The sequence below is a fragment of the Engystomops pustulosus genome, chromosome 7 (assembly GCF_040894005.1).
Source record: "Engystomops pustulosus chromosome 7, aEngPut4.maternal, whole genome shotgun sequence".
NCBI lineage: Eukaryota > Metazoa > Chordata > Amphibia > Anura > Leptodactylidae > Engystomops > Engystomops pustulosus.
In genome coordinates this window covers 71,672,935-71,699,012 of record NC_092417.1, presented here as the reverse complement: position 1 = coordinate 71,699,012, position 26,078 = coordinate 71,672,935, and the positions used below count along the sequence as shown (strand labels likewise).

The 26,078-nt window shown below is 42.5% G+C and overlaps 1 protein-coding gene across 7 annotated transcripts in view; it reads right to left on the bottom strand.

Moving 5' to 3' along the window:
- Positions 1-14,880: 14,880 nt before the first annotated feature.
- The window catches only part of KCNK10 (potassium two pore domain channel subfamily K member 10), a 56,642-nt gene continuing 45,444 nt past the window's right edge, over positions 14,881-26,078 (bottom strand). For 6 of the 7 annotated variants that reach the window (XM_072116720.1, XM_072116716.1, XM_072116723.1 and 3 more), the window contains exons 5-7: positions 25,844-26,030; positions 22,259-22,401; positions 14,882-17,855 (exon numbers count right to left, since the gene is read on the bottom strand). In XM_072116720.1, the coding sequence (XP_071972821.1) occupies positions 17,238-17,855; positions 22,259-22,401; positions 25,844-26,030 (948 nt within the window). In that variant the 3' untranslated portion in view covers positions 14,882-17,237. Of the gene's footprint in view, positions 17,856-22,258; positions 22,402-25,843; positions 26,031-26,078 lie in introns of all 7 variants that reach the window. The other variant, XM_072116717.1, reaches the window with a different exon arrangement.

Genomic DNA, 26,078 nt, shown 5'->3' with positions numbered 1-26,078 from the left:
TCCGAGCTTGATGCTCGTTCGAGTATTAAGGTACTCGAAACGGCTCGTTGCATCGGACAAGTATTTCCCCTGCTCGAGATCGAGCATTTAATTAAAAAAACACAGTGAAGAACAATGAAGAATAGAATAAAAACAGTGAACACAGGATCATTTAAGTGAAAAACACAGTGAAGAACACAGTGAAGAATAGATTACAGATGTTCGGCACATCTGCTTACTTGTCGGAAGATACGCACGGAGACATCGGGGCAGCATGGAGACATCGGGCAGAACGGAGACACCGGGGCAGCACGGAGACACCAGGGCAGCACGGAGACATCGGGGCAGCACGGAGACATCGGGGCAGCACGGAGACATGGGGCAGAACGGAGACACCGGGGCAGCACAGAGACATCAAGGCAGCACGGAGACATTGGGGCAGAAGGGAGACACCGGGGCAGCACGGAGACATCGGGCAGCACGGAGACATCGGGGCAGCACGGAGACATTGGGGAAGCACGGAGACATCGGGCAGAACGGAGACATTGGGGCAGAACGGAGACACCGGGGCAGCACAGAGACATCGGGGCAGCATGGAGACATCGGGCAGAACGGAGACACCGGGGCAGCACGGAGACACCGGGGCAGCACGGAGACACCGGGGCAGCACGGAGACATTGGGGCAGAAGGGAGACACCAGGGAAGAAGGGAGACATCGGGCAGCACATAGACATCGGGGCAGCACGGAGACAACGGGGCAGCACAGAGACATCAGGCAGAACGGAGACATCGGGCAGAACGGAGACACCGGGGCAGCACGGAGACATCGGAGCAGCACGGAGACATCGGGCAGAACGGAGACACCGGGGCAGCGCGGAGACATCGGGGCAGCACGGAGACAACGGGGCAGTACGGAGATATCGGGCAGAACGGAGACATTGGGGCAGAACGGAGACACCTGGGCAGCATGGAGACATCGGGCAGCACGGAGACATCGGGGCAGCACGGAGACATTGGGGCAGCACGGAGACAAAGGGGCAGCATGGAGACATCGGGCAGAACGGAGACACTGGGGAGCAGCAGCACCGATCCCAGGACAGCGTATCTCCCGACAAGTAAGAAGATGTGCCGAACATCTGCAATCTATTCTTCACTGTGTTTTTCACTGCGTTTTTCACTTAAATGATCCTGTGTTCACAGTTTTTATTCTATTCTTCACTGTTCTTCACATCTGCTAACTTGTCTGGAGATAATATACGCGCGGAACAGTGAAGAAGAGATTGCAGATGTTTGCATACATCTGCTAACTTATCAGAAGACATTCTTTTTCAATTAAATAACACATTTTATTCCCGAACCATGGTCCCTTTGAAAAATGCTCGAGTCTCCCATTGACTTCAATGGGGCTCGTTATTCGAGACGAGCACTCAAGCATCAGGAAAAGTTTGTCTCGAATAACGAGCACTCGAGCATTTTCGTGCTTGCTCATCTCTAGTTCTAACAAGTTGAGGGTCTTATTCGCAACTACTCCTCTGCCCATGTATTGGCAGGGGGGTTGCATACAACTTACACTAATTCCAGAATGAAGACTAAATCTACAAATGACCTACCTGCAACAAAGCTTGTGAGAACCTGTCTTGTTTCGAGTTTCCACTTCGCCTGCCACCCCAGTGTCCATCAAGGAACCATAACAGATATTGTACCCCCATCAAACGGAGGAAAGCAGCGTTGCAGGGAAATGATATACCCCTCCTTAAGCTTCAAAATGGATTTTCCCAGTGGCATAACTACCACCGTAGCAACTGCTACGGGACCCGTGAGGTTCAGGCCGGTGACTCACATGGCGTTAAAGTGTCTTAAATTGACATTTTTTCTGTTTTTGAAAACGCATGTGTTTGTGGTTTGCATTTTGAAATGCATGTGATTGCATGCACAAACAGCAGGGAGAAGATCACTGCGTTTCTACAAATTCCAAGAGACACAACTTAATGCAGTTAACGCACATCAAGTATTGTAATTGTAATTGCTGTATATACTGTATGTAAACGCAGTATGTGTGTATATGGTGTGTTTATACTGCAAGTATGTTTATATAAATGTGTGCTTGTAAGTGTATACATGTACGTATGTGGGTGCGAGTATAGAAAAGTTATGGTATGAGTGTAGAACTTTACGTGTGTATATAAGCATATAAATGAGTGTATATATGTCTGTACAAATTTGTATGTATCTTTTAAAGGGGAAGTTGGGGGCCCATGCAGAAATCTGATGGGACCCAGCCTCTCCTAGCTACGCCCCTGGACGTTCCAGAATAGTACTGGTTGTCAACACACAGTAAAGCATAAAAGAATGAATGAAAATGGAAGTGTAGCTGAAATCTAACTGGATCTGTAAAGCATATTTGCTCAGCCCATTCACTGCACTAATGTCTTGGGTTAATAACTGTAGATTGTCCTTTAATTCTGCAGACGGAGGTCAGTGGCAATTAATCCTGACTGCTCCCATCTACCAGGTGTGACCTTGCTCTGCTGTGACTGGAGCTGCTGGGCGGGAGCTACCTTCTCAGGCATAGAACAACGGTTTCCGGGAAATGTCTTCATACTGACATGATCCCCCCGAGACCCTCCAACCTCTTAAGTGCAAAATTATTGTGATTGATTTTTCATCCCTGAATTGCTGACTTAGCCTGAGAAGAAAGTGATCCTTGCACTCCGCTTAGTACAACATGGCTTCAAACACTCCTCTGCTTCATCATTTATAGAAAACTCTGGAAATAACAACCAGCAGACCTAAGAAGAATGACACATAAGTTTGTATCCTTAGGCCCCTTCCACACTAGCGTTGCATTTCACGTCAGGGTGCAATGCGTGAAAAACTGACGTTTTTGGCTGCGTTTTTTTCCATTTTTCCTTGGAGTAATAAGCGTTTTTGCGTTTTTCACGCGCGTGTTGTTCGCGTTTTTTTGGCGTTTTCGGTGCGTTTTTCACGCACGTTTATTAAGTAAATGGGAGACTCAAGCATTTTTCAAAGGGACCATGGTTCAGGAATAAAATGTTTTATTTAATCGAAAAAGAATGTCTTCTGATAAGTTAGCAGATGTATGCAAACATCTGCAATCTATTCTTCACTGTTCCGCGCGTATATTATCTCCCGACAAGTTAGCAGATGTGAAGAACAGTGAAGAATAGAATAAAAACAGTGAACACAGTGAACACAGGATCATTTAAGTGAAAAACACAGTGAAGAACACAGTGAAGAATAGATTACAGATGTTCGGCACATTTGCTTACTTGTCGGGAGATACGCGCGGAACGGTGCGAACAAAATAGCATGTGAATAACAATATATATGTGTGAAGAAGACATTGCAGATGTATGGAAACATCTGCAATGTGTTCTTCACACACATATATATTGTTCTTCACGTGCTATTTTGTTCGCACCGTTCCGCGCGTATCTCCCCACAAGTAAGCAGATGTGCCGAACATCTGTAATCTATTCTTCAATGTGTTCTTTACTGTGTTTTTCACTTAAATGATCCTGTGTTCACTGTTTTTATTCTATTCTTCACTGTTCTTCACTGTGTTTTTTTAATTAAATGCTCGATCTCTAGCAGGGGAATTATTCATGTCACCTAGCAACCCATCCGTTTAAAACGCATTGCACTCGCATTGCACTTGCAATGCTTGCGAGTGCAATGCATTTTTGATGCGTCTCCATAGACTTGAATGGGGCGGGAAAAACAACGCAAATGAGGAAAGACCCATTGGAAACAATGGGACAGAGTGCAATGCAAGTTCTGCGTGTCAAAAGCACGCGCAGAACTCGCGCTTGAAAAACGCTAGTGTGGAAGGGTCCTTATTCACACCCTTGCCCCTCTTTATTGCTCTATCTACAAAACAGTCAATCTTCAGCTCCATGTATTTCTTTTCATGAACCAGGGGGCTCATGATGAACAAGAAACATACTCACAGACAGCCTAGAAAACATACTTCTTCCCGATCTAATACTGCTCCCGATCTAAGTATATGTTGCAACAGGGGACAGAGTGTAAATTACAGCAAATTTCCTCACTCAAAGGATTGTGAGCATTCATCGTGATATTTACCTCCTGGTATCTGTCAGACCTGTGTCTCTAACATAATATCATTCCCTCTTCATAAAACTGAAGTTTCTCTGAGGGTTTTCTCTTTGCAGGTGTAGAGATGATGTACTGATGTAGATTGTCAGTCCATCACAATGTTATGCTGTCGGCTCAGTTGCGCCTCTGATACATTCTCTGCTCTTCTGGTTCACCATCTGTTCTGAGACTTCTGAAGGATGAAGTGTCAGAGATACAGATAATGCTTCATAGGATCGGAAACTGGGGATCAATCTGGAAACCGACAAGCAAACCTCTGCTGTAGTAAACACGTGATTGGAGACCTGCTCTTGTTTGTGCCCGTAAATATGTCTACACGGGAAGAAGATAGGACACGTCCTAACTTTCCCCGTGTTACGGTGCAGTGCGTCGTGTATCTCTATGGAGAGGGTAGGGGTCACCCCCTCCTCCTCTCCATGGCGCCGGACGTATGCCTGTTCGGCTACAGCCGGGCGGTTACCCGTTTGTGTCTATGTAGCCTTATTATCTACATCCCTGTCCCCCCCCCCCCCAGTAGTCTTAAGTATAATCTAAATATGATGTGCGTTATTCCTCACCATTTTCAGAAGATCTTACTGACAGTAAATGGTAATGTGTAATTCACACGGCCATGGTCAGTACATGAATCACAGACCAGGCCGTGTCCTGTTTCATGGACCGTTTACACAGCTGGGGACAGGATTCCTTGCATCATAGAGACTCAGCAGAACCGTACTGTACACTAATCATGATGACAGTTCGGAGCTGCTGTTTAGGAATATAAAATGCACAATCACATTCCCAGCAGCGCATTTAGTCCATGAAACAGAAAGCGGCACAGGCTGTGATTCACTGACTCAGGAATGAGCCTTAAAGGGAACCTGTCACCAGGAGACCCATTTTTAGCACTCCCCCAGTCCCCACAGAGCATAGTACATACACTGCCAAAGTGTTTTTGTATAAAAAATTGGTTTTACAGAAAAAAACATATGTTATATTGTACCTTTCATTAGCATCTGCTGTGTGACTAGGCAGCTGCCCAACAGGAGGGGCTGGAAAGGAGCAGTCCCCCCCCCCACCCTTGGGGAACAGCTACTCCATGTGACCTTTTCAAATATATGAAAACACCCATCACTTAGCGACGCCCCCTGCTCCTCTACAGCCAATCCCGAATGTGGGGAGTTATTCATATATTAGAAAAGGTCACATGTTTCCCAATGGTGGGGGGGGACTTTCCAGCCCCATCCATTAGGCAACTGCCTAGTCACACAGCAGATGCTAATGAAAGGTACAATATAACATATCTTTTTTTCTGTAAAACCAATTTTTTATACAAAAACACTTTGGCAGTGTATGTACTATGCTCTGTGGGGACTGGGGGAGTGCTAAAAATGGGTCTCCTGGTGACAGGTTCCCTTTAAGGCTGAGGCTCATCTGGTCCTGCTGGGTATCCGTGTAGATGAAACCTACAAGCTTGTGCTTCTACTTTATTTAGCTTGCAGAGGATAAAGCTTTGTAAACTCTCAGGTGTGAAAAGTTTTAGGCCACATTCACTCTTATCCATTTGATAAATGCAATGTAAATATGGCATCCACTGAGTAAGAGCTACAGCTATATAGTGTGAGGTTCCGATCTTTCCACATTTCCTCAAAATCCCCTAATAGAAATTTGTATTATTGCAGATTATCTACATATATAATCTAAAATGTATCCACAACCTAGTTTCCTGGCTTCTGAAAACGGTAGGGTCTTTAAAGGGAACCTGTCAGCAGAAATTAACCTAATACGCTACTACAGTCTGTTGTCAAGAAGATTAACCCCTTTCAGATAATGTTTCCTTTATGGCCCAGTGTGGTGACATCATCCAGTAAATCAACTTTGAAGTGAGATTTAAGTTGATTGTACTGTATAAGTCATGGAAGCAAAAATTAGCACAAAAGTCAAGCTCTCCTGCCTCAGGATACCCCCTTCTTTGGGATTGACATCAAGCATCAGGCTGAACGCAGGGACATCAGTTACAGTGAAGAGGGAATTCTTAAGATGGGAGAGCTTGACTTCAGTGTTAAACTCTCTACCATGTAAATTTATAAAACCAATTTCACATCTCACTTCAAAGTATATTGTCTGGAAGATGCCACCAGACTTGGCCAAGAAAGAAACATGATCTGGAAGGTGTTAACCTGCTTGACAACATACTTGTTTATTAGGTCAATTTCTAATGACAGGTTCCCTTTAAAACAGTAGTTCAAATGTCCTATCACAACCTACAGCAGGAACAGATGACCACTACATATACAATGCTTATTCTACCAGGACTCCCATTATTTAACTGCAGATCTGACTGTTGCGCATTTAGGTTTTCACAGTTGTGAGTAACAATGTATCACCTCATAGTCACAGTTGTATCATTGCTTCACACTGTATGTTACAGCACCAGTCAACTGCAGGATGGATTTTACTATATGCATGCTATCAGCAATGCACATGAAGAGACTCACAGCAATCTAATGTGGTCACAATTGAACTGATTATATATAAAATAATTCTAGCCGAGTAGCTCAGTCATTGGGCCAATTTGCCTGTAAAGGATGCAGTGTGCGACAGATTCATGAAATGTGTCACACGTTCTTCATGAATCTGGCGCCCCCTGCACTTCTCCGGTAAAAGCACCATTTTTTTTTCTGCACTTTCCTAATGTTTTATTATTGTGGCGCTGACACGATTGTGGTGGACGTCAGATAGAATTGTGGCACACGATACAACTGTGCACCGAAACGGCCCCCTACGTGGTGCACATTTTTTCTGCTGCAACATTCTTTCTAGTGCAAATCAGACAGAAAACTAGTCCAAAGACTTTAACCCCTTAACGCTCTGTGCCGTAGCTCTACGGCGCAGAGGTATAAGGGATGTATGAAGAGGGCTCACGGGCTGAGTCCTCTTCATACAAAGGTGGGGGTTTTTGCAAAATGCATAAAACCCCCACCGCTAATAACCGCGGTCGGTGCTAGCACCGATCGCGGCTATTAACCCCCCCGTTGCCGCCGGCAAAGTCGCCGGCGGCAACGGCATTTTTTTCGATTGCCACGCCCCCGAACGTCATCGGGGGGCGGCGATCGGTTGCCATTGGCTCATTGTAATGAATGTGCTGCAAAAATGCCATATATTGCAATACAGAAGTATTGCAGTATATGGTAGCAGCGATCTGACCATCTAGGGTTAATGTACCCTAGATGGTCTAAAAGATAGTGAAAAAAAAAATAAAAAAAAAAGTTTAAAAAATAAAAAAAATTAATAAAATATTAAAAGTTCAAATCACCCCCCTTTCCCTAGAACTGATATAAAACATAATAAACAGTAAAAATCACAAACATATTAGGTATCGCCGCGTCCCAAAATGCCCGATCTATCAAAATATAAAAACGGTTACAGGCGGTGGTGGCCTCCGAGGCGGAAAATGGCGCCCAAATGTCCGAAATGCGACTTTTACACCTTTTTACATAACATAAAAAATGAAATAAAAAATTATCAAAATGTCGCACAGACCTCAAAATGGTAGCAATGAAAACGTCGCCTCATTTCGCAAAAAATGACCCCTCACACATCTCCGTGCGCAAAAGTATGAAAAAGTTATTAGCATCAGAAGATGGCAAAAAAATTTTTTTTTTTGTACACATTCGTTTAATTTTTGAAAATGTATTAAAACACAATAAAACCTGTATAAATTTGGTATCACCGCGATCGCACCGAACCAAAGAATAAAGTAGGCGTGTTATTTGGAGCGAAGAGTGAAAGTCGTAAAAACTGAGCCCACAAGAACGTGACGGTTTTTTTTCAATTTTTCATAGTTTCATAGTTTCTACGGTTGAAAAAAGACACTTGTCCATCAAGTTCAACCAAGGAAGGGAAGGGATTGGATGAGGAAGGGATTTAGGGGAAACAATTCTATATAACATAACCATCAATGTTATTTAGGTGTAAAAAGGCACATTTGGAATTTTTTTTCAGCTTCGCAGTACACGGCATGTTAAAATAAATAACATTACGGGAAACTAAAATTTGTTACGCACAAAATAAGCCCTCACACAGGTCTGTACACAGAAAAATGAAAAAGTTATGGATTTTTGAAGTTGGAGAGCGAGAAATGAGCCGAAAAACCCTCCGTCCTTAAGGGGTTAATAAATGTGGGCCATTGTTTGCAAACATCACTTTGAAGGACAAATAAACCAGAGACCCTTAATCATAGGTCCAGGTACCATGGGTGTGGTAATCTTCTTATATTTCTTATACATGTCCTCCTAGCTTCAAAAATCAACTGTTAAAATTATGCTAATTAGCCTGAAGGGCTCCTGGGGTGTGTTACCAGAGCCCCTCCATACTGTAGCTTTACAGGCTATTACACTGTCTCACCCTCCCGCTCTGTTCCCTCAGCTCTAGTAACCGCCCATGACCATGTCAGGATCATTCATAAAATTTTCAAAGTTGATTTTAGAAGGGAAGAGGCCATAGATAACACATATTATCACTTATCACCACAGTTCCAGGATCTATGAATAAGTGTCTCCTGGTTTATCATGCTTGATTTTGAAGGTACATTTCCTTAAATTACTCTTGTGTTGATCCAGAGTCACAAGTTGTACAATGCTCCGTTGATGGACTCACTGGGGGGATGTAACAACGTGTCTCAGGTTCCGCTAGTCTCTAGCTGACAAACACTTGGTCTTTTGTTGCGGCAGATTTATCACTGTGATGATGAACTCTGGTTCAGTATAAGACTGTCGGTTCCTACTTTAGATCTACTTTTAGTTGGTCTAAACTGTGCGCCAGAATTTTGTACACAAAATGATTTCTCGCAATCATTGCCCCTTTCTCATGAAGCCACAGCATTTTAACCGGACAAGTCGGGAATGTGCCAAAAAAAGTCTAAAAGCCTTGATAACTGTGGTGCAAGGCATTTTAGACAGTGTTTTGGGCGCAAAACCATCAGAATTGTGGCGCAAGTGCACTTATAAATCCCCCCCACTGTTCTGTTTGTGATGCCACTTTGTACATTTATTTCATTACTTATTCCGTGCTGATCCTGTATTATACCTCAGAGCTGTATTCACTATGCCACTGGTGGAGTCACTGGGGGACAGTCCTTGGGACAGTTCTATATCTTTGGAGTTCCGCTGCTCATCAGATTCATTAAAGTGGCTTTGGCCCTTTAATAAATGTTCTTATGCTCTGGTATTTTTTCTTACAGTAAAGGTTTTCTGCGACTTTTAATTGCTTAAAAGTTGCACAGAACTATTTCCACCACTTCGCTATACTGGCGCAAACAGAACTACTGCTAGTTCAGCACCTTGCAAAGCCACATTCATGACTTTTTTTAAGTCGCAAAAAGTTGCACAGTCACTCCAACCCCCCGCTGCCACTTTTAGTGCATTTTACCCCTTTTTGAAAGAAAAATCCCAGGCACAAGTAGAGTGGCCAAAGCCACTTTAATGAATCTGATGGGCAGCAAAGCTCCAAAGACAGACCAAGGACTGTCCCAAGGAGCCACCTAATGATACAGAAAATAACCTCACATTGCCTTCAAGAATTAGTTGGGCCTAAAGTCACGTGATTTTTTTTCCAAATACAATAACCAGAATAGTGAGTGATGCTGTGAAGTATATAACAGGATGTGATAGATTATTTCAGTGTTTCTATAAAGACTTAGCCACAATACAAATTAAAGGGGGTTTCAGTAATGTATCAATATCACACACTTGTTAAGTACAGTATAATGTACAGTGGTCATTCTTGATATTGCAGTTCTGGCTCATTTACATGAAAGGATTGAGCTGTCACATATGGATGTTACCTTGTACTTCTGTGAAGCAGGAGTAGCGCTCACTTGGTTGCCTGCACCAGCTGACTAGTTGTGGTGCTGGGTGACAGAGCAGAGCACTTCCGATATTGATCACATATCCTATTACTAAAATCTTAGGATCCTAGAATATCCTATAGGCCTTCTATAGGTGTGTATGTCATTGCAGGGGATTCACCAATACAATCTTACCATTAGAGTTATTCTTTATAAGGCTTTGCTAAAATTAATGAGGCTTACCATGATAATTTAGGAATGCATGTGGTATTTGGTAGCTCTCAGGTTAACAACTCTATCCTGCATGTGTTGATACGTTGAGGGTCATTTTGAGAAAAGAGATATTGTGGTAAATGTATTAAACTAGTGCAAACAGTGGGGGGGGTGTATTAATGCACTTGCGCCACAATTATGGTGGTTTTGCGCCAAAAAAACTGTGTGAAAAGCCTTACACCACATTTATCAAGGCTTTTGAGACCTGTTTTTAGCCATTTTCCGACTTGTCTGATGGAGGGGGCGTGGCCTTTGGAAAAAAGTAACTGGAAACCGACAGTCTGATCCTGCACCAGATTCATTAACACAGTGATAAATCTGGCGCAGAAAATGACTAGGGTTTTCCTCCACTGACGGAATGTGGGACACATTGATAAATCCCCCCCAGTATCTTATAGCAACTCTTGTCCACACTAAACCCTATCCCAATATAGTTATTGCTATATGTATTGAATCTTCCTATGGTCAGCTTGGGTCAATGACCTATTGGTACAAGGGCTGTAAGGTGCTGACAGAAGACAAAGACTGAGGTTTGGTTACATTGTACTGTATTGTTTTCGATCATTCATCATCTGATACACCATTCGCCAGGACACACCTCAACTTGTGTGGCCATTTACAAAGCTGCAGACAGAACAAATTAGTGCAACACATCGAGTCTTCTGCTGAAGTATCCTTGTCCCTCACTGTACAATGTATCCTGTTTTACAGAATTGAGAACATATCAACAGACAAGTTATCAAGTCATAGCGAAGAGCGAGGTCAGGACCAGCAGAGGATATGTCTTCTGTAATGACCTCTGAAGGGCTTAAACCAGACTGGATGGGACAAAGTCTCTTTAGTCAAGGTCTCTTGTGAAATGCATAAAAATTCAGCTGGATTTGGTGTTCTTAGAGCAAGAAATGACATTCGCTGCTGACTGAAAAATAAAGTCTTTTTAAAAAGTGAGACTGCAACATGAAAGGATTGAAGAAAGTCCATACCATCCGCAGTGCTCCAGAGGCTTCAGGTGAGGACATGACAGATGGTCTGCAGAACAACCATCACTGCTTTCTACACATGAAGACACACAACACACAAGCACAAGCTTTGCATAGTAAATTTCCAATTTTTTTCATCCGACTAAATCAGAAAGAGAAGTAACATCACCCCATCTTAAGACATCATCCAGCTCAAAGACATCGGTGCAGGTCAGATACTTGGTAGCTTTATCATTACATGAGAAGTCCATTAAGTTATCTCTGGCTGTAAAGGTGACCGTGACACTGGCAGCCCATAGTGACAAATAGTAATATGATTATGTGTCATCCTAATGTTATCATTAAGTTATGATCTTTAAATATTCTAGTAAGGCAGAGGTACCAGAACAGAATCTGTTCCATTCACACACTAACATTTATGGTTTATGTTATGCTTAGGATGTAGAAGGATGGATGATAAGCAGGTTTCATGGCTGGGTAACTTAATGAAAAGCTTTATCCACTATAAAACATGGAGAAAAAGGTATAATGATGTTTGGATAAGTTGGGGTGGATGATTGGATGAATGACTTTGTTGGGTGGATAGTAGCATGGCTTCATAGATTTTTGGATAGATAACGTGGGATGGTAGCTTAGACTGGGTGCTTGGATGGAACGTCATAGTAGCTTGTACTAGTAGATGATTTATTAGGCCCAGTTCACATGTCCTTTAGGTCTTCAGTTATCGTTAGCCAAAAGCAGGAGTGGTCAAACACACAGAACAGGAGCAAGTCTTTCCAGTGACTATACATAGTTATTCATTAAGGTATAATGGAAAGACTTACACCTGTTCTGTTCAGCTGTGTTCATCCACACCAGGTTTTGACTCACAATAAGTGAAATAACTGAAGACCTAATGGAGATGTGGACTGGGCCTTAGATGGATGAGTTGGGTGAAAGATAACAAGTCTTAATGTTTAGATTGAAGGACATGTTTGGCGGATGGTAGCTTATCTTAGGGAATGTTTGGATACAAGGATGTGTTGGTTAGTAGAACATAGCTTGGCTAGTTGTATTTCTGGATAAATGGATATTTAAAAGACATCTACCATCAGATTAGCTGATGGTAGATGATTACAACTCACCTCCCTGTCCCATCCCTGGGTGCACTGATCTTTTATTATAACTTGCAATGGCTATACGTGCTATATAATTTATTCATGCCCCCGGCCCTACTTGGTACAGGGAGCCGCTGACGTCCCCAGGTCTCTCTGCAAAACTCACGTATGTGCGAGAACAACATTGCCAGCTGTGCGATGCAGAAGATTTGCAGAGAGAGAGAGCCAGAGACTTCACGGCTCTATACACTATGGAGGACGGACCAAGTAGAGTGGGGGGCATGGTGCTCTCCAGAGCATGTTTTGCTCATTTACATATTTTATCAAGTTATATTTCTCCATAGCAAGTTATAATAAAAGAAGATCAGTGAACCCAGGGATTAGACAGGGAGGTGAGTTGTAATCATCTACTTTCAGCTAATCTGATGGTAGATGTCCTTTAATATGGCTAGATTGTTTTATTTATGTAGAAAGATTGCACATAAATTATGGTATGTTGTTATGTAGAATATAAAAAGAATCAGTGGAAGGGTGGAAACTTTGTAAGTGTCATAGATGAATGTGGCTTGGATGGGCAATTGGATGTATTAAGGCATGTCTGGGGGACAATTCTAGATGAATGGAATGATCTGTTACATAACAGAAGTAAAAACATGAATCACTTTAGCTGGCTGCTTGATACAAGTAACACGTTCTATTCTGTTTTCTACCTTCATATAATCCTGTGTAATAGTTTAGTGTTAACATGTGTTCTTTTACAACTTGATTCTTTAAATATTATCATTATTAGGTGTATCCATTTTATCTCATGACTTTTACCCCTCAACTCACAGAAGGATGCTGAACTTATAATGAACATTAAAATCATACTGTAAGATGGAAACCTCAATAATGTAAGAGCCAAAATCCATGTCTATCAGCAGCAACACTAATGGTGAATAATGGACGGTTCAGCCTCTGATAGGTTTATGAGATGATTTCTTTTACTGGATGTCTTATAACAGATCCTTATAACATTGACACATTCTTTACATTCCCTAATAATGTGCATAAATGTACACAACAAAAGGGCTCATTCACACAAACACGGACAGAATGGTGGCTGCATACCCATGGGAACACCCTGCCTTATTGTTACCATGTTTTTAGAATGGCATTGTTGCCCTGGGAACTCCTTGCAATAGATGGAACTATAATTTCCCAGGACATGCAGCCACCACCAAGTCTGTATTTCATGGAACAGACATTATTGTGCTCTTTCTTAGTTTAAGTTTATCCAAGATTCAAAATATTCCTCAAGTCCAGAACCACCACATGCTGACACATGTATAAGCTGACACATGTATATAGCCGGACTGGGCTATAGGAATATTTTTATTAATTGTTATTTTTTATCCTAATTTATAGCTTTTTAGCCACCAAGGGAGACTTGACAATGATTTTTCTAGTATTATTGATTTCCTGTATGTTTTGTTGCAAAATTGTATACAACCTCTAAGATGGAGCTATGGAAATGGGTGTGATGTAAGAAGACTCTGTATATACTGAGGGCTATTCCACAAATTTTTAATGGATAAATCCCTCTGCATCTTGATATATTTTGTTGCACAGTTATTTCTCTTCTTATCACAATGTATCCTCCTCCTAGGTCCTATCTTCTTTGCACAGCATGAGTGCCTGGTAATATTGCTCTTCCTCAAATTTAGTACCCGATACATAAGCTTTTATGGCAACTATTGGAAGTAAAGTTCATGAATATGTGTATTTACAGCTTTATCCAACTGTGCACAAAAGTTATTCATGAGGTCACAACAAACTTACTGTAAGATACATCAGAGTAGTGACATGGTGGAGGGGGACCAAGTCCTTGCATTACAAGGAGGGGGGAAAGGGCCAAAAGCTATGCAAATGCACAGACATTTGGCAGTTTTCAGGTGTAAACTTAGCCAATTTATAGGAGGTGAAAACTATAACCAGACAGTCTTATACTACGTGCATCAAGCACAGTGAGAAATCTGTTGTAGCATAAGACTGTCTGGTATAACTGTGTACTGTCATCTTTAAAGAGGACCTGTCACCTCAAATAAGTGCCCCCATTCAAACATACCTACTGAATCTACTCCCCGGCCCCTTTCTAATGCTGCCCTGGCGTTAATCAAACTTCAGTAATCAGAGCTTAGTAATATGACACATAACATACAGGATGTCCGATCAACGGACCAGCAGTCTGGCTTATTCATTAGGGGGCCGTCCAGGCACTCCTCTTTCTTCACAGGCCGCCACTACCCCAATCACCAGTTCTTTTCTTGTGCACTAGATGCCGGCAATCGTGGCATCCAGTGCACAACCGCTGCCGCTTCATGCTCTCGGCACTTACTGCGCATGGGCAAGTGTGACAATTGAAGCCCGGGAGAGTGGCAGCCTGTGAAGAAAGAGGAGTGCCTGGACGGCCCCCTAATGAATAAGCCGGACTGCAGGTCCGTCGATCAGACATCATGTATGTTATGTGTCATATTCTTAAGCGCCGATTACTGAAGTTTGATTAATGCCAGGGCTTTGAAATGGGCAGCATTAGAAAGGGGCGGGGAGTAGATTCAGTAGGTATGTTTGGATGGGGGCACTGATTTGGGGTGACAGGTCCTCTTTAAGACACTTAATTAATCTGCTCCAGCTTGCCCATTATGGGACAAAATCTCTACATTCCAGTTATTTCTGTAAATACTTAGTGTTTCACTAATGACTTTTATCTGAATTTTCATTTCTCCCTTTCACTTAAAACCAAATAAATGGCTAAAGTTGATCATACAAGGTAAGACATTTTTAAATCCTAAATTCTTGTCCTGTTCATAATAATCCAGCACTTCTATTCCTGTTATAGCCATGGTGGTAGCAAAGGAAGTTATTGGAACAGAAAACTTAGTGGTGGACAATGGACACATTGTTCCCCTTTTTATTTTAAATAAAAGGAGGGGCACAAGTGGGCACAATGGTTAAAGCGGGTCTGTGAGCAGTTCGTCTGCTGCTGAAAGTAAATGTATATAATGTAAGATTAGATCAAGTTTGGAAGAAGTGGTTGACCAGTCCTGATGGAACCTTTCAAGGGTCATATGTAATAGGCTATGTAATGAATTATTATTACTAAAATTAATTAGCAGCAAGTAAAGTGAGTAGAGGCTGGAGATCTAGTCATGTGTAAGAAATATTATGGGTTATGTAAATATGTGTGAATGAGGGGACAGACAAAATAAACTCTCCACAATGGTCCAGATGGTTCAGATTGCATGGCTGCCTCAGAATCACTCAACCGAGTACTGGACTTGCATGATGGCACCATGTACAAGCAGCTTTACCCTTCCATTAATACTTAACAGAAACAATGAAAACGTTTATGTCTCCTATTGGTTTATTGTTCAGTACCTCTAATTATAAATCTCCCTCTAAACCTGCAGGATGTGCAATAGAAAATCTAAAGAGGAACACTGATAGAGAACTGGGCATCCAGCAATGCAAAAAAAAAATTTGAAAATACTCTTAAAAAGTTACAAAATAAGATGGCACAAAGCGGTGAGCACTTCTCGTCCCTTGCCAGCTAGACTATGTGGAGGGACTCTTACGGAGGGCATGTTATGGGGGGGGGGGGGTTTGTTGTTTTTTTTCGTACTTTAAGGGTGCATTTTTTTGAGTGCCCATGAAATCCTTCACTGTAAAGAAGGGTACGAGCCCTGAGAATTGCAATAACATCCCCTATGTTGTTTATGTCTCTAGGTCCTGGGACTATTACAGTCTTATAGCGCGGGGCGGCTTCAAACCACATGCAAGACGCTCCGCTGATTCCTCGTGATACAGCATTGGAAACTGAAATTTCTTCAGCACATATAAAGTGTTTGCAATAAAAAACACACATGACCCACACTGCCATGTTTTTAGAACTGACATCTTTCCTTTTCTCTTGGGGCTTGCAATGCCCATGTCTGCAGCTAGGGGCGCTGTCACAGTCTCTGGTGTTTTCATTGGTAATGGTTGCTGCCACAGTGCTTGTTTAGGGTTAGAAAGCTGACACACATTTATTCTGTGGGCTGTGCTGATGTTGTTACTGGCCAGGAAAGGTTCTGACTCAATGTAGAGGTTAGAATGATGAGTGTCGTTTAAGTATTTCTTATTCTTATTATGTGCCACACAATGCATATATGTGTTTATTTGCAAGCTTGGAAAATGCTTCCTAACGTGTTTGAGTAAGTGAAATGCGTAATCATCACATCCCATTGTATGCTGGACTTGCAAGATTGGAAATTGCTCACTGCCCCTGTGAGTTGGAGTGTGAAACGCATTGTTATCTCCAAATTTCCTTAAAAGTTCTATTTGTAGACTTAGGCATGGTACCCTGCCACATCTAAATTAGTTAATGAGATGAATTGTATCTTATAATATTTCTATACTATTTTGCCAGAGTGGAAAATGCTTCCTGGGACTTCAAGTTGTATACCATACATTATGCTTTACCATCTTAAAATCTTCTTAATTAGCATAACGCAGTTTTCCACATCCTGGCTGCTAATTTGTGATCATTTAATTCTTAGCTGTTGGGGCTTTTGGCAGTCAGTTATGGCACAGTAAAAGTTTTCACCAAAGCAGATTACAGAGCTCCAGTTATTTAAAAGTCTGCATTAAGGCACATGTCTCGAGAGCTCCTTTGACGTAACCAATTGCTGTCAGTTCTGGTTTCCCAGGGCAAAATTTAAACCCCTTCTGTGCTGGAGGAGGCAGTGGCCAGATAGAGTCACTGTCCCCTCCAACACAGAAGGGGTCAAAGGTTACTGCTGAGTCAAAGTACAATCTAACTTTGGGCTCCAGAATGGAAACAGAAAGTCAATGGCCCATCCCACATTGCAGCCCATAGCTTTTTTGTGCCATGACAAAGCAATGATCCTCCAGTTTGCCCTGTTAGTTTCGTTCTTCAAGTAATGCTTTGTTTTCGTGCTCCTCATCTTTGGTTTCACAGGGGACTGAGCCATTCTCCATTATGGAGTGGTGGATGAAGTCAGAGAGAGTTGCTGTGTCAGAGGTGGACATTCTATCACCCTCCACCCCCTCCTTCTTCTCTTCATCCACCGAATATTTTCTGAAGTTCTCATAAATCTTCCGTACATCCTCTGGAAGGTTCTTCTTTAGGTCCTTGTTTTTCCTTTTGGTCATTTTTGACGAGCAGGAGCCAAACTTATTGACAATATTGTCTTCTGAAAGGCCCTGACCATGTAAACTGTTGAACTGTTCTGCCCCTTTAAGTCTTAGGTTGTTGGGTCTGTTGTTTATACTTTCTTGGGATGAGGCCTTAAAACGCCCATTCTCCAGCTCTGCAAACACGGAGCGTTTTTCTGGGGACAGCATGTCAAGAGAGTGCGCTCTCTGGTCAAGCCCAAGCCGCCTGCGCTCCATGCTTCTGATTGTAGCCGCCCTCTGAAGCTTGTCATGGATTTCAACACTCAGCCTCCTTCGTGTCTCTCTGAATTCAGCAGTCACATTGGCTTTCCACTCTGCAGCATGAGCCTTGATTTCTCCAACCTAGAGAAAAAGATCAGATGGGGGATAAGTGACTTGCATATAATTGAAGATTTCATTGGGAACATATGACCCAGATGTTCTGTTTTGGTGACCCTTCAACCCTGTACTATGACAATGAACTCAGCTCTTCCACCAGATCAAAAAATGAGCTATGTAGTTTGTGTAATTTCTGTTTTAGAGGCAGTCTCTATATGCCCTTATGACATACACTCACCGGCCACTTTATTAGGTACACCATGCTAGTAACGGGTTGGACCCCCTTTTGCCTTCAGAACTGTTTCAATTCTTCGTGGCATAGATTCAACAAGGTGCTGGAAGCATTCCTCAGAGATTTTGGTCCATATTGACATGATGGCATCACACAGTTGCCGCAGATTTGTCGGCTGCACATCCATGATGCGAATCTCCCGTTCCACCACATCCCAAAGATGCTCTATTGCATTGATGGCAAACCTTTTAGAGCCTGAGTGCCCGAACTTCAACCAGAAGCCACATATTTATTGCAAAGTGCCAGCACAGCAATTTAAGCAGTAATTTATTTCTCCTTGCTCACTGACAACTTTCAATCCTTCAGCCTCCAAAGGACACCAACGCAATTGAAAGGAGGTGGGCAAATTCGTCTAATATTGTAGGAAGATTCTGCAGGTAGATTCTTTGAGTCCTGTCTGGTGAACTTCATTCTGGGGTGATGACCTGGGTGCCCACAGAAAGGGCTCCGAGTGCCACCTCTGGCACCAGTGCCATAGGTTCGCCACCACTGCTCTATTGGATTGAGATCTGGGGACTGTGGAGGCCATTTGAGTACAGTGAACTCATTGTCATGTTCAAGAAACCAGTCTGAGATTATTCCAGCTTTATGACATGGCGCATTCTCCTGCTGAAAGTAGCCATCAGATGTTGGGTACATTGTGGTCTTAAAGGGATGGACATGGTCAGCAACAATACTCAGGTAGGCTGTGGCGTTGCAACGATGCTCAATTGGTACCAAGGGGCCCAAAGAGTGCCAAGAAAATATTCCCCACACCATGACACCACCACCACCAGCCTGAACCGTTGATACAAGGCAGGATGGATCCGTGCTTTCATGTTGTTGACGCCAAATTCTGACCCTACCATCCAAATGTCGCAGCAGAAATCGAGACTCATCAGACCAGGCAGCTTGTGCAAATTGTAGCCTCAGTTTTCTGTTCATAGCTGAAAGGAGTGGCACCCGGTGTGGTCTTCTGCTGCTGTAGCCCATCTGCCTCAAAGTTCGACGTACTGTGCGTTCAGAGATGCTCTTCTGCCTACCTTGGTTGTAACGGGTGGCGATTTGAGTCACTGTTGCCTTTCTATCAGCTCGAACCAGTCTGCCCATTCTCCTCTGGCATCAACAAGGCATTTCCGCCCACAGAACTGCCGCTCACTGGATGTTTTTTCTTTTTTGGACCATTCTCTGTAAACCCTAGTGATGGTTGTGCATGAAAATCCCAGTAGATCAGCAGTTTCTGAAATACTCAGACCAGCCCTTCTGGCTCCAACAACCATGCCACGTTCAAAGGCACTCAAATCACCTTTCTTCCCCATACTGATGCTCGGTTTGAACTGCAGGAGATTGTCTTGACCATGTCCACATGCCTAAATGCACTGAGTTGCCGCCATGTGATTGGCTGATTAGAAATTAAGTGTTAACGAGCAGTTGGACAGGTGTACCTAATAAAGTGGCCGGTGAGTATGTATGTATATATTATATATGCAACAGTGACTCAAATCGACACCCATTACAACCAGGGTAGGCAGAAGAGCATCTCTGAACACACAGTACATCGAACTTTGAGGCAGATGGGCTACAGCAGCAGAAGACCACACCGGGTGCCACTCCTTTCAGCTATGAACAGGAAACTGAGGATACAATTTGCACAAGCTCATCGAAATTGGACAGTAGAAGATTGGAAAAACGTTGCCTGGTCTGATGAGTCTCAATTTCTGCTGCGACATTCAGAATTTGGCGTCAACAACATGAAAGCATGGATCCATCCTGCCTTGTATCAACGGTTCAGGCTGGTGGTGGTGGTGTCATGGTGTGGGGAATATTTTCTTGGCACTCTTTGGGCCCCTTGGTACCAATTGAGCATCGTTGCAACACCACAGCCTACCTGAGTATTGTTGCTGACCATGTCCATCCCTTTATGACCACAATGTACCCAACATCTGATGGCTACTTTCAGCAGGAGAATGCGCCATGTCATAAAGCTGGAATCATCTCAGACTGGTTTCTTGAACATGACAATGAGTTCACTGTACTCAAATGGCCTCCACAGTCCCCAGATCTCAATCCAATAGAGCATCTTTGGGATGTGGTGGAACGGGAGATTCGCATCATGGATGTGCAGCCGACAAATCTGCGGCAACTGTGTGATGCCATCATGTCAATATGGACCAAAATCTCTGAGGAATGCTTCCAGCACCTTGTTGAATCTATGCCACGAAGAATTGAAACAGTTCTGAAGGCAAAAGGGGGTCCAACCCGTTACTAGCATGGTGTACCTAATAAAGTGGCCGGTGAGTGTATATAGGTATTATTTGAAGTAGGTTTCTCACTCATCGGTTAGCTTGTATTTAGGACTTTTCAAGGTTGGTGCCCCTACTGCAGGGGGGCAAGACGGCTCAAGGCATGGTTATGCAAACAGATACCAATGCTTCTTACTAGAGATTCTCTAAAGTGCTACTTAAAGGCACCATCACCAGATTCACTAATAAGCCCAATAAAAAATGAAGTTTGTAAGCCTACCTGCCTGAAGGGCATGTGCTATTCATGCAAGGCAGTGTGTCTCTATGCTTATGTCTGCCGGCAAGTCCCTCCTCCCCCTCCCTTGGGCTGATGAGTCATCCTTTGCTCTGCACTGCAGGAGGGGGGAAGAGACATGAAGCAAGAGACACACTGCCGTGCATGAATAGCACACGCCCTGCTCCTTCTGGCAAGGTTCCAGGTAGGCTTGCAAACTTTATTTTCTGAGGATTGGAACTATACATTTTTTAGCTAAAATTGTGTGGGCACAAGTTAGTATGTGCCATGCAAACTAGTTATTAGGCTTATCAGTGAAAATCTGATGACAGGATCCCTTTAAGAATCATTAAAGGAAAACTACCAGCAGAATAAAGGATTGAAGCAAACTTACATGCGGAAGTGTGCCCCTCTGGCAGGATCTGCTCTTCTTTTAGTTTCTTATGCCCTGTTTTTTTAACAAAGTCTTTAAAAATGTTGGAAATAAGCATCAGGGGCTCCAGGTTCAATTAACAGCTATAGAGTCTGGATGGACCCCTTTATGTTCATTTGAATACATTTTTTAAGCCTTTTTTGGCTTAAAAAATGTGGTTTGTCAGTGTGCTTGGTTGACAATGTTTCATTTTGCTGGTAGATTTCTAATAAATATTTGAGTTATCAATAAGGAGTCCATTGATCAAATTTATCTTTGCAAGTAGATTAGCATCTTACATTATAATATTCTCCCAACAATTATTCTGCACTCCATCTTTATTGAAGAGGGTTCAGTTTGAAAATATTGAAGTCAAATCAAATGTAAAGATTAATTATTCCTATATTAAATAACTACTACTGTTTCCGTTGTAACCCTGTACATAGATGTGTGATCACATTCTCCATGTACATTTTGTGTTATCCGCTGTCCATGGTGCTGATGATCAGGACTATTTTCTACATACTTTCTTACAATTTCCAGATCTCTCTTCCTTTGTCTATGTGTTTCAAGGTCCTACTTGTCTTTCAATACTAGTTGTGAGTATGACATGCCCCACAATCTCCGATTCATGAAGTCAGACATCTTACAATGCTAATGATGATTTTGCCACAATGGTTCCCATTATTGTCTCTTTAAGACATGGTCTGTGAAAGGTAATGTAAATCATAATGTCACAGATTTGTCAGAAGCCTGCACTAAAAGTGACTCATGCAGGCTCCATTATATTAGTATACAACATTAGACCCAGATACAATAAACACAGATATGTTGTTACAAAGCAGACAATACAAAGTGCTGCATGTTTAGTACTGGAGGTGACAATGTTAAAGCCATTATCCAGAATTTCATTCTTTTTTTTTTTTACTTCTATAGAGACAATGAGAAAAGAAAACCGACCTAAACAGTGTTCAGAATCAAAGCAATGAATACTATGAGGTATAACAATAGGGTGGGGATAACTAGTGCTGAGCCTTCTGGTCTTAGAGTATGGACTGATGGCCAGTATATTTGCTCACTACACCAGCTGAAGTCCTCTACGCAGTAGCTTCTGTAAGGACCTGTAAGATAGGGGCCATACATCCTATATCATAGGGAATTATGTAGCTTTTCAATTTCTCCAAAGTGTTACTTAGGAATCCTATTATTAGTCAATGGCAACTTTACCTCTTCTTTTGTTTTCTTTGATATCACTCTAAGCCAGTCTCCAATCATACTCAGGACAGCAGCAAAGTATGCAAGCCCAACCAGGATCCAGAACCATACCAGTGGTTTGTACCACTCCCGGTACATTATACCTGTATTCCCACCTGTAAGAAAAGAAAGAAACTCAGTGTTACACCGGTAGAACATGTGAGAAAAAGACTAATATGTTATAATACATAGTCGTAATGATTTTTGTAACAGATGAACATTAAAATGTAAACTTGAATGCCAACTAACATCTAGAAAGCAGGAAAGAAAACACCACTGCTAAATAACATGGGGATGTCACTCCTATGACTTACATCTGGAGAGCAATGATGTCACTTGACTATATTGGAACCCAAATACAGAGAGCGATGAGGTCACCGTTGTAGATGTTATATCTGGAGATGGTTGCTGTATAAATTTAACGTTTATCTGTTTATCTTTGGTGACGTCACTACTGTATAACATAATAGAAAACAGCGAGGATATCACTTGTATGTAGTGTATACGGGAGGGAGGTGATATCACTGCTGTAATGTCACTCTTACATAACAGAATGTTCATCTGGAGAGAAGCGAGGTCACTGCTGGAATATATCATCTAGATTGGTCTATTTTCTATAATACATTTTATACCTGGAGATAAGCAATGTAACTATTATAGCAAAGTAGGCAGCTACAGAATTAGCATTGGAGCCCAGAAGCTGTAAGTTGATCATGCAGATGATGGCCTCATGTGTTTCTATTGAATAGACAGCGTCTGCCCAGCTTGCTTGCTGGCTCTACAGGCATCTCTGTTGTCATGTCCACCAGCAGATTAACATCTCTGTTGTGCAGACAGAACCGAGTGTCTCAGAGTCTGAGATTTCTCATCCCTGAAGTCAATCAGGAAACTGCTCCACAGACAGCAAGAACCTGCAGAGAGTTCTACTTCTCCAGTAATGGATTGTGCTGCGCTGCATGCCTCGGAGAGCCGTACCCGGCCTTCCCCACTCTACAGACCCTTATTCAAAGAGCTTGCTGCTTACACTAATTAGAAGGAACATAATTAATTTAAAGCAGTTTTAATTGGACGCGATAACATCTAAGGTGGAGGCTGATTCTCAACTGCAGACTTCTCCTGACTTTGTAAACATATGAATGTAAACTAATATTTCAGTATGATAAATTATGTGACAACATATAACAAAATGGTAAAACAAACAATACATAATACAATGCAAAGAGTATTATTATATTACATAAATATATCATGTTTGAGAAGTAAAAAGTATAATATACACAATACAACAAATCAAAATTATTAAAACATTTATGCATCATAAGTAGCTGTATATGAAATGGTAAAAATAGTACTATTAGTAGTATATATAATGTATAAGGCTACATTCAGATGGACATGTTGCCCGCTCAGCTGTAGGCATGCATCCGGCATGGGTGGGCATGCATCCGGTGCGCTAAAGAGGAGGAGGGGTGACCATTTTCTATCTCTTCCCCGTATATGGAGCGGTACGGTGCCACATGTGTGCAAGGTGCGGCCATACATACCGTATATACTCGTGTATAAGCCAAGTTTTTCAGCATAAAAAATGTGCTGAAAAACCTCACCTCAGCTTATACACGAGTCAATGATTAAAAAAAAAAACATTAATGCTCCCCCTGCGGTGTCCCCGATGTTCCTCGCGGCTTCCAATCCCCGTCGCGGCTCCTGGCGGTTCCCCGTGTCTCCTCTTCTATCCTCTCTAGCCGGCAGAGTTTATTTTTTTTATCTGTATATATTACATGGGGGCAGGCTGTATACTACATGGGAGCTGGCTGGCTGTATACTACATGGGAGCTGGCTGGCTGGCTGGCTGTATACTACATGGGAGCTGGCTGGCTGTATACTACATGGGGGCTGGCTGGCTGGCTGTATACTACATGGGGGCTGGCTGGCTGGCTGTATACTACATGGGGGCTGGCTGGCTGGCTGTATACTACATGGGGGCTGGCTGGCTGTATACTACATAGGGGTGGGCTGGCTGGCTGTATACTACATGGGGGCTGGCTGGCTGTATACTACATGGGAGCTGGCTGGCTGTATACTACATAGGGGTGGGCTGGCTGGCTGTATACTACATGGGGGCTGGCTGGCTGGCTGTATACTACATGGGGGCTGGCTGGCTGGCTGTATACTACATGGGGGCTGGCTGGCTGTATACTACACCCTCGGCTTATACTCAAGTCAATAGCTTTTCCCAGTTTTCTGTGGTAAAATTAGGGGGCTTGGCTAATACTCGGGTCAGCTTATACTCGAGTATATACGGTACATCACCCACACGGTCATGTTAATATAGCCTTATACTAAATTAATAAAACATGGTATGAATAAATATATAAAATACAACATGGAAATATAATTGTAATATAAAAAGATGATAATACATCAAACTTGTTGTTTTTACAGATTCCATTTTATGTACAGGGGTGTAACTACAGCGGTAGCAGCCAGAGCAGCCGCTATGGGGCCCGCAGTGTCAGGGGGCCCCCGTCATCTGACCTGATCGAATAAAGAATGGAGGATGTGCACCATTATATCTTTATTGTACTGCACATGTACAGCATAATATGTATATAACATATACTGTGAGGTATATATGCAGTATCTGTCATGTGTATATGGTGTCTGTATACACTGTATGTGAGTATGTAGCATAGGGAACTGTATGTATGTGTATATGCACATGAGTGTATTTATATATGTGTGAGTATACAAATATGTATATTTTTTAAGTGGGAAGGGGGGCCCCATGCAGTAGCCTGCTAGGGGGCCCCATCTCTCCTAGTTACGCCACTGTTTATGTATTCATATACAGTGAAACGTCTTTGAGAAGAGTGCCAAAGTTTTCACCAAAAAAAAAAATCAGCTTTTCAAGGGGTGGTCTGTGCGTAGGGGGAAGTTTCCATAGAGTAGAATGGAAAAAATAAATCAATTACTGAAAAAAAAGCATTATTTTAGGGAGGGGGTCTTATCAAAGGGGTAGACTTATGTCGAGTTTTGATGTTTATGATGTTCATTCTAAGCAGGAGACATAACAGTAGCCTCTTGCTCTCTGTTCACACTACAGTTCTACACTGTACACTACACTCCAGTCACATATTATACAGTAACCTTGTTGTGTGGCCACCATTACTTGCAGTCTCAGCACCTCAGTAATACAGATAAAGACTCCTGTAGCAGTCACCCGATTAATAACCCTGCCTCAGAACCTAACGTGTCTCATGTATAATTCATAGGACTATGAGATCATCGGACAATCAGAGGGGGATGCGAGGAAGCATTTACTACCAACATGGACTGGAAGCAGTTGTTAACTCCTTCTGCCACAAGCATTCTGCAGTTCTAGGAGACTCATCAGCAAAGTACCCAAGACATCATGTTCAGAACATAAATGAAGCCATGTGGTTCAGTGTGGTACGCTATGTGCTGTAGTGTGATACAGAATCCCATATGATAGGTTTAGACACAGCCACTCAATTAGATAGTATAAGACACAAAAGGCTTAGATACAGCAGAACTTACCAGCTACATAGTCCCCAAAGCCAACAGTTGTGAGCGTAACAACCACAAAATAAATGGACTCCAGCTCCGTCCATCCTTCGATCTGCTTGAAGATCACTGCTGGAATTGTAACAAATACAAGACATCCAGCCACGATGAATAATATGGTGGATATTACTCGAATCTTGGTCTGGCTCACCTGCTTCTTCTGAAACAAAGATTCATCATTAGATCACTTGTTACTTTACTAGATACA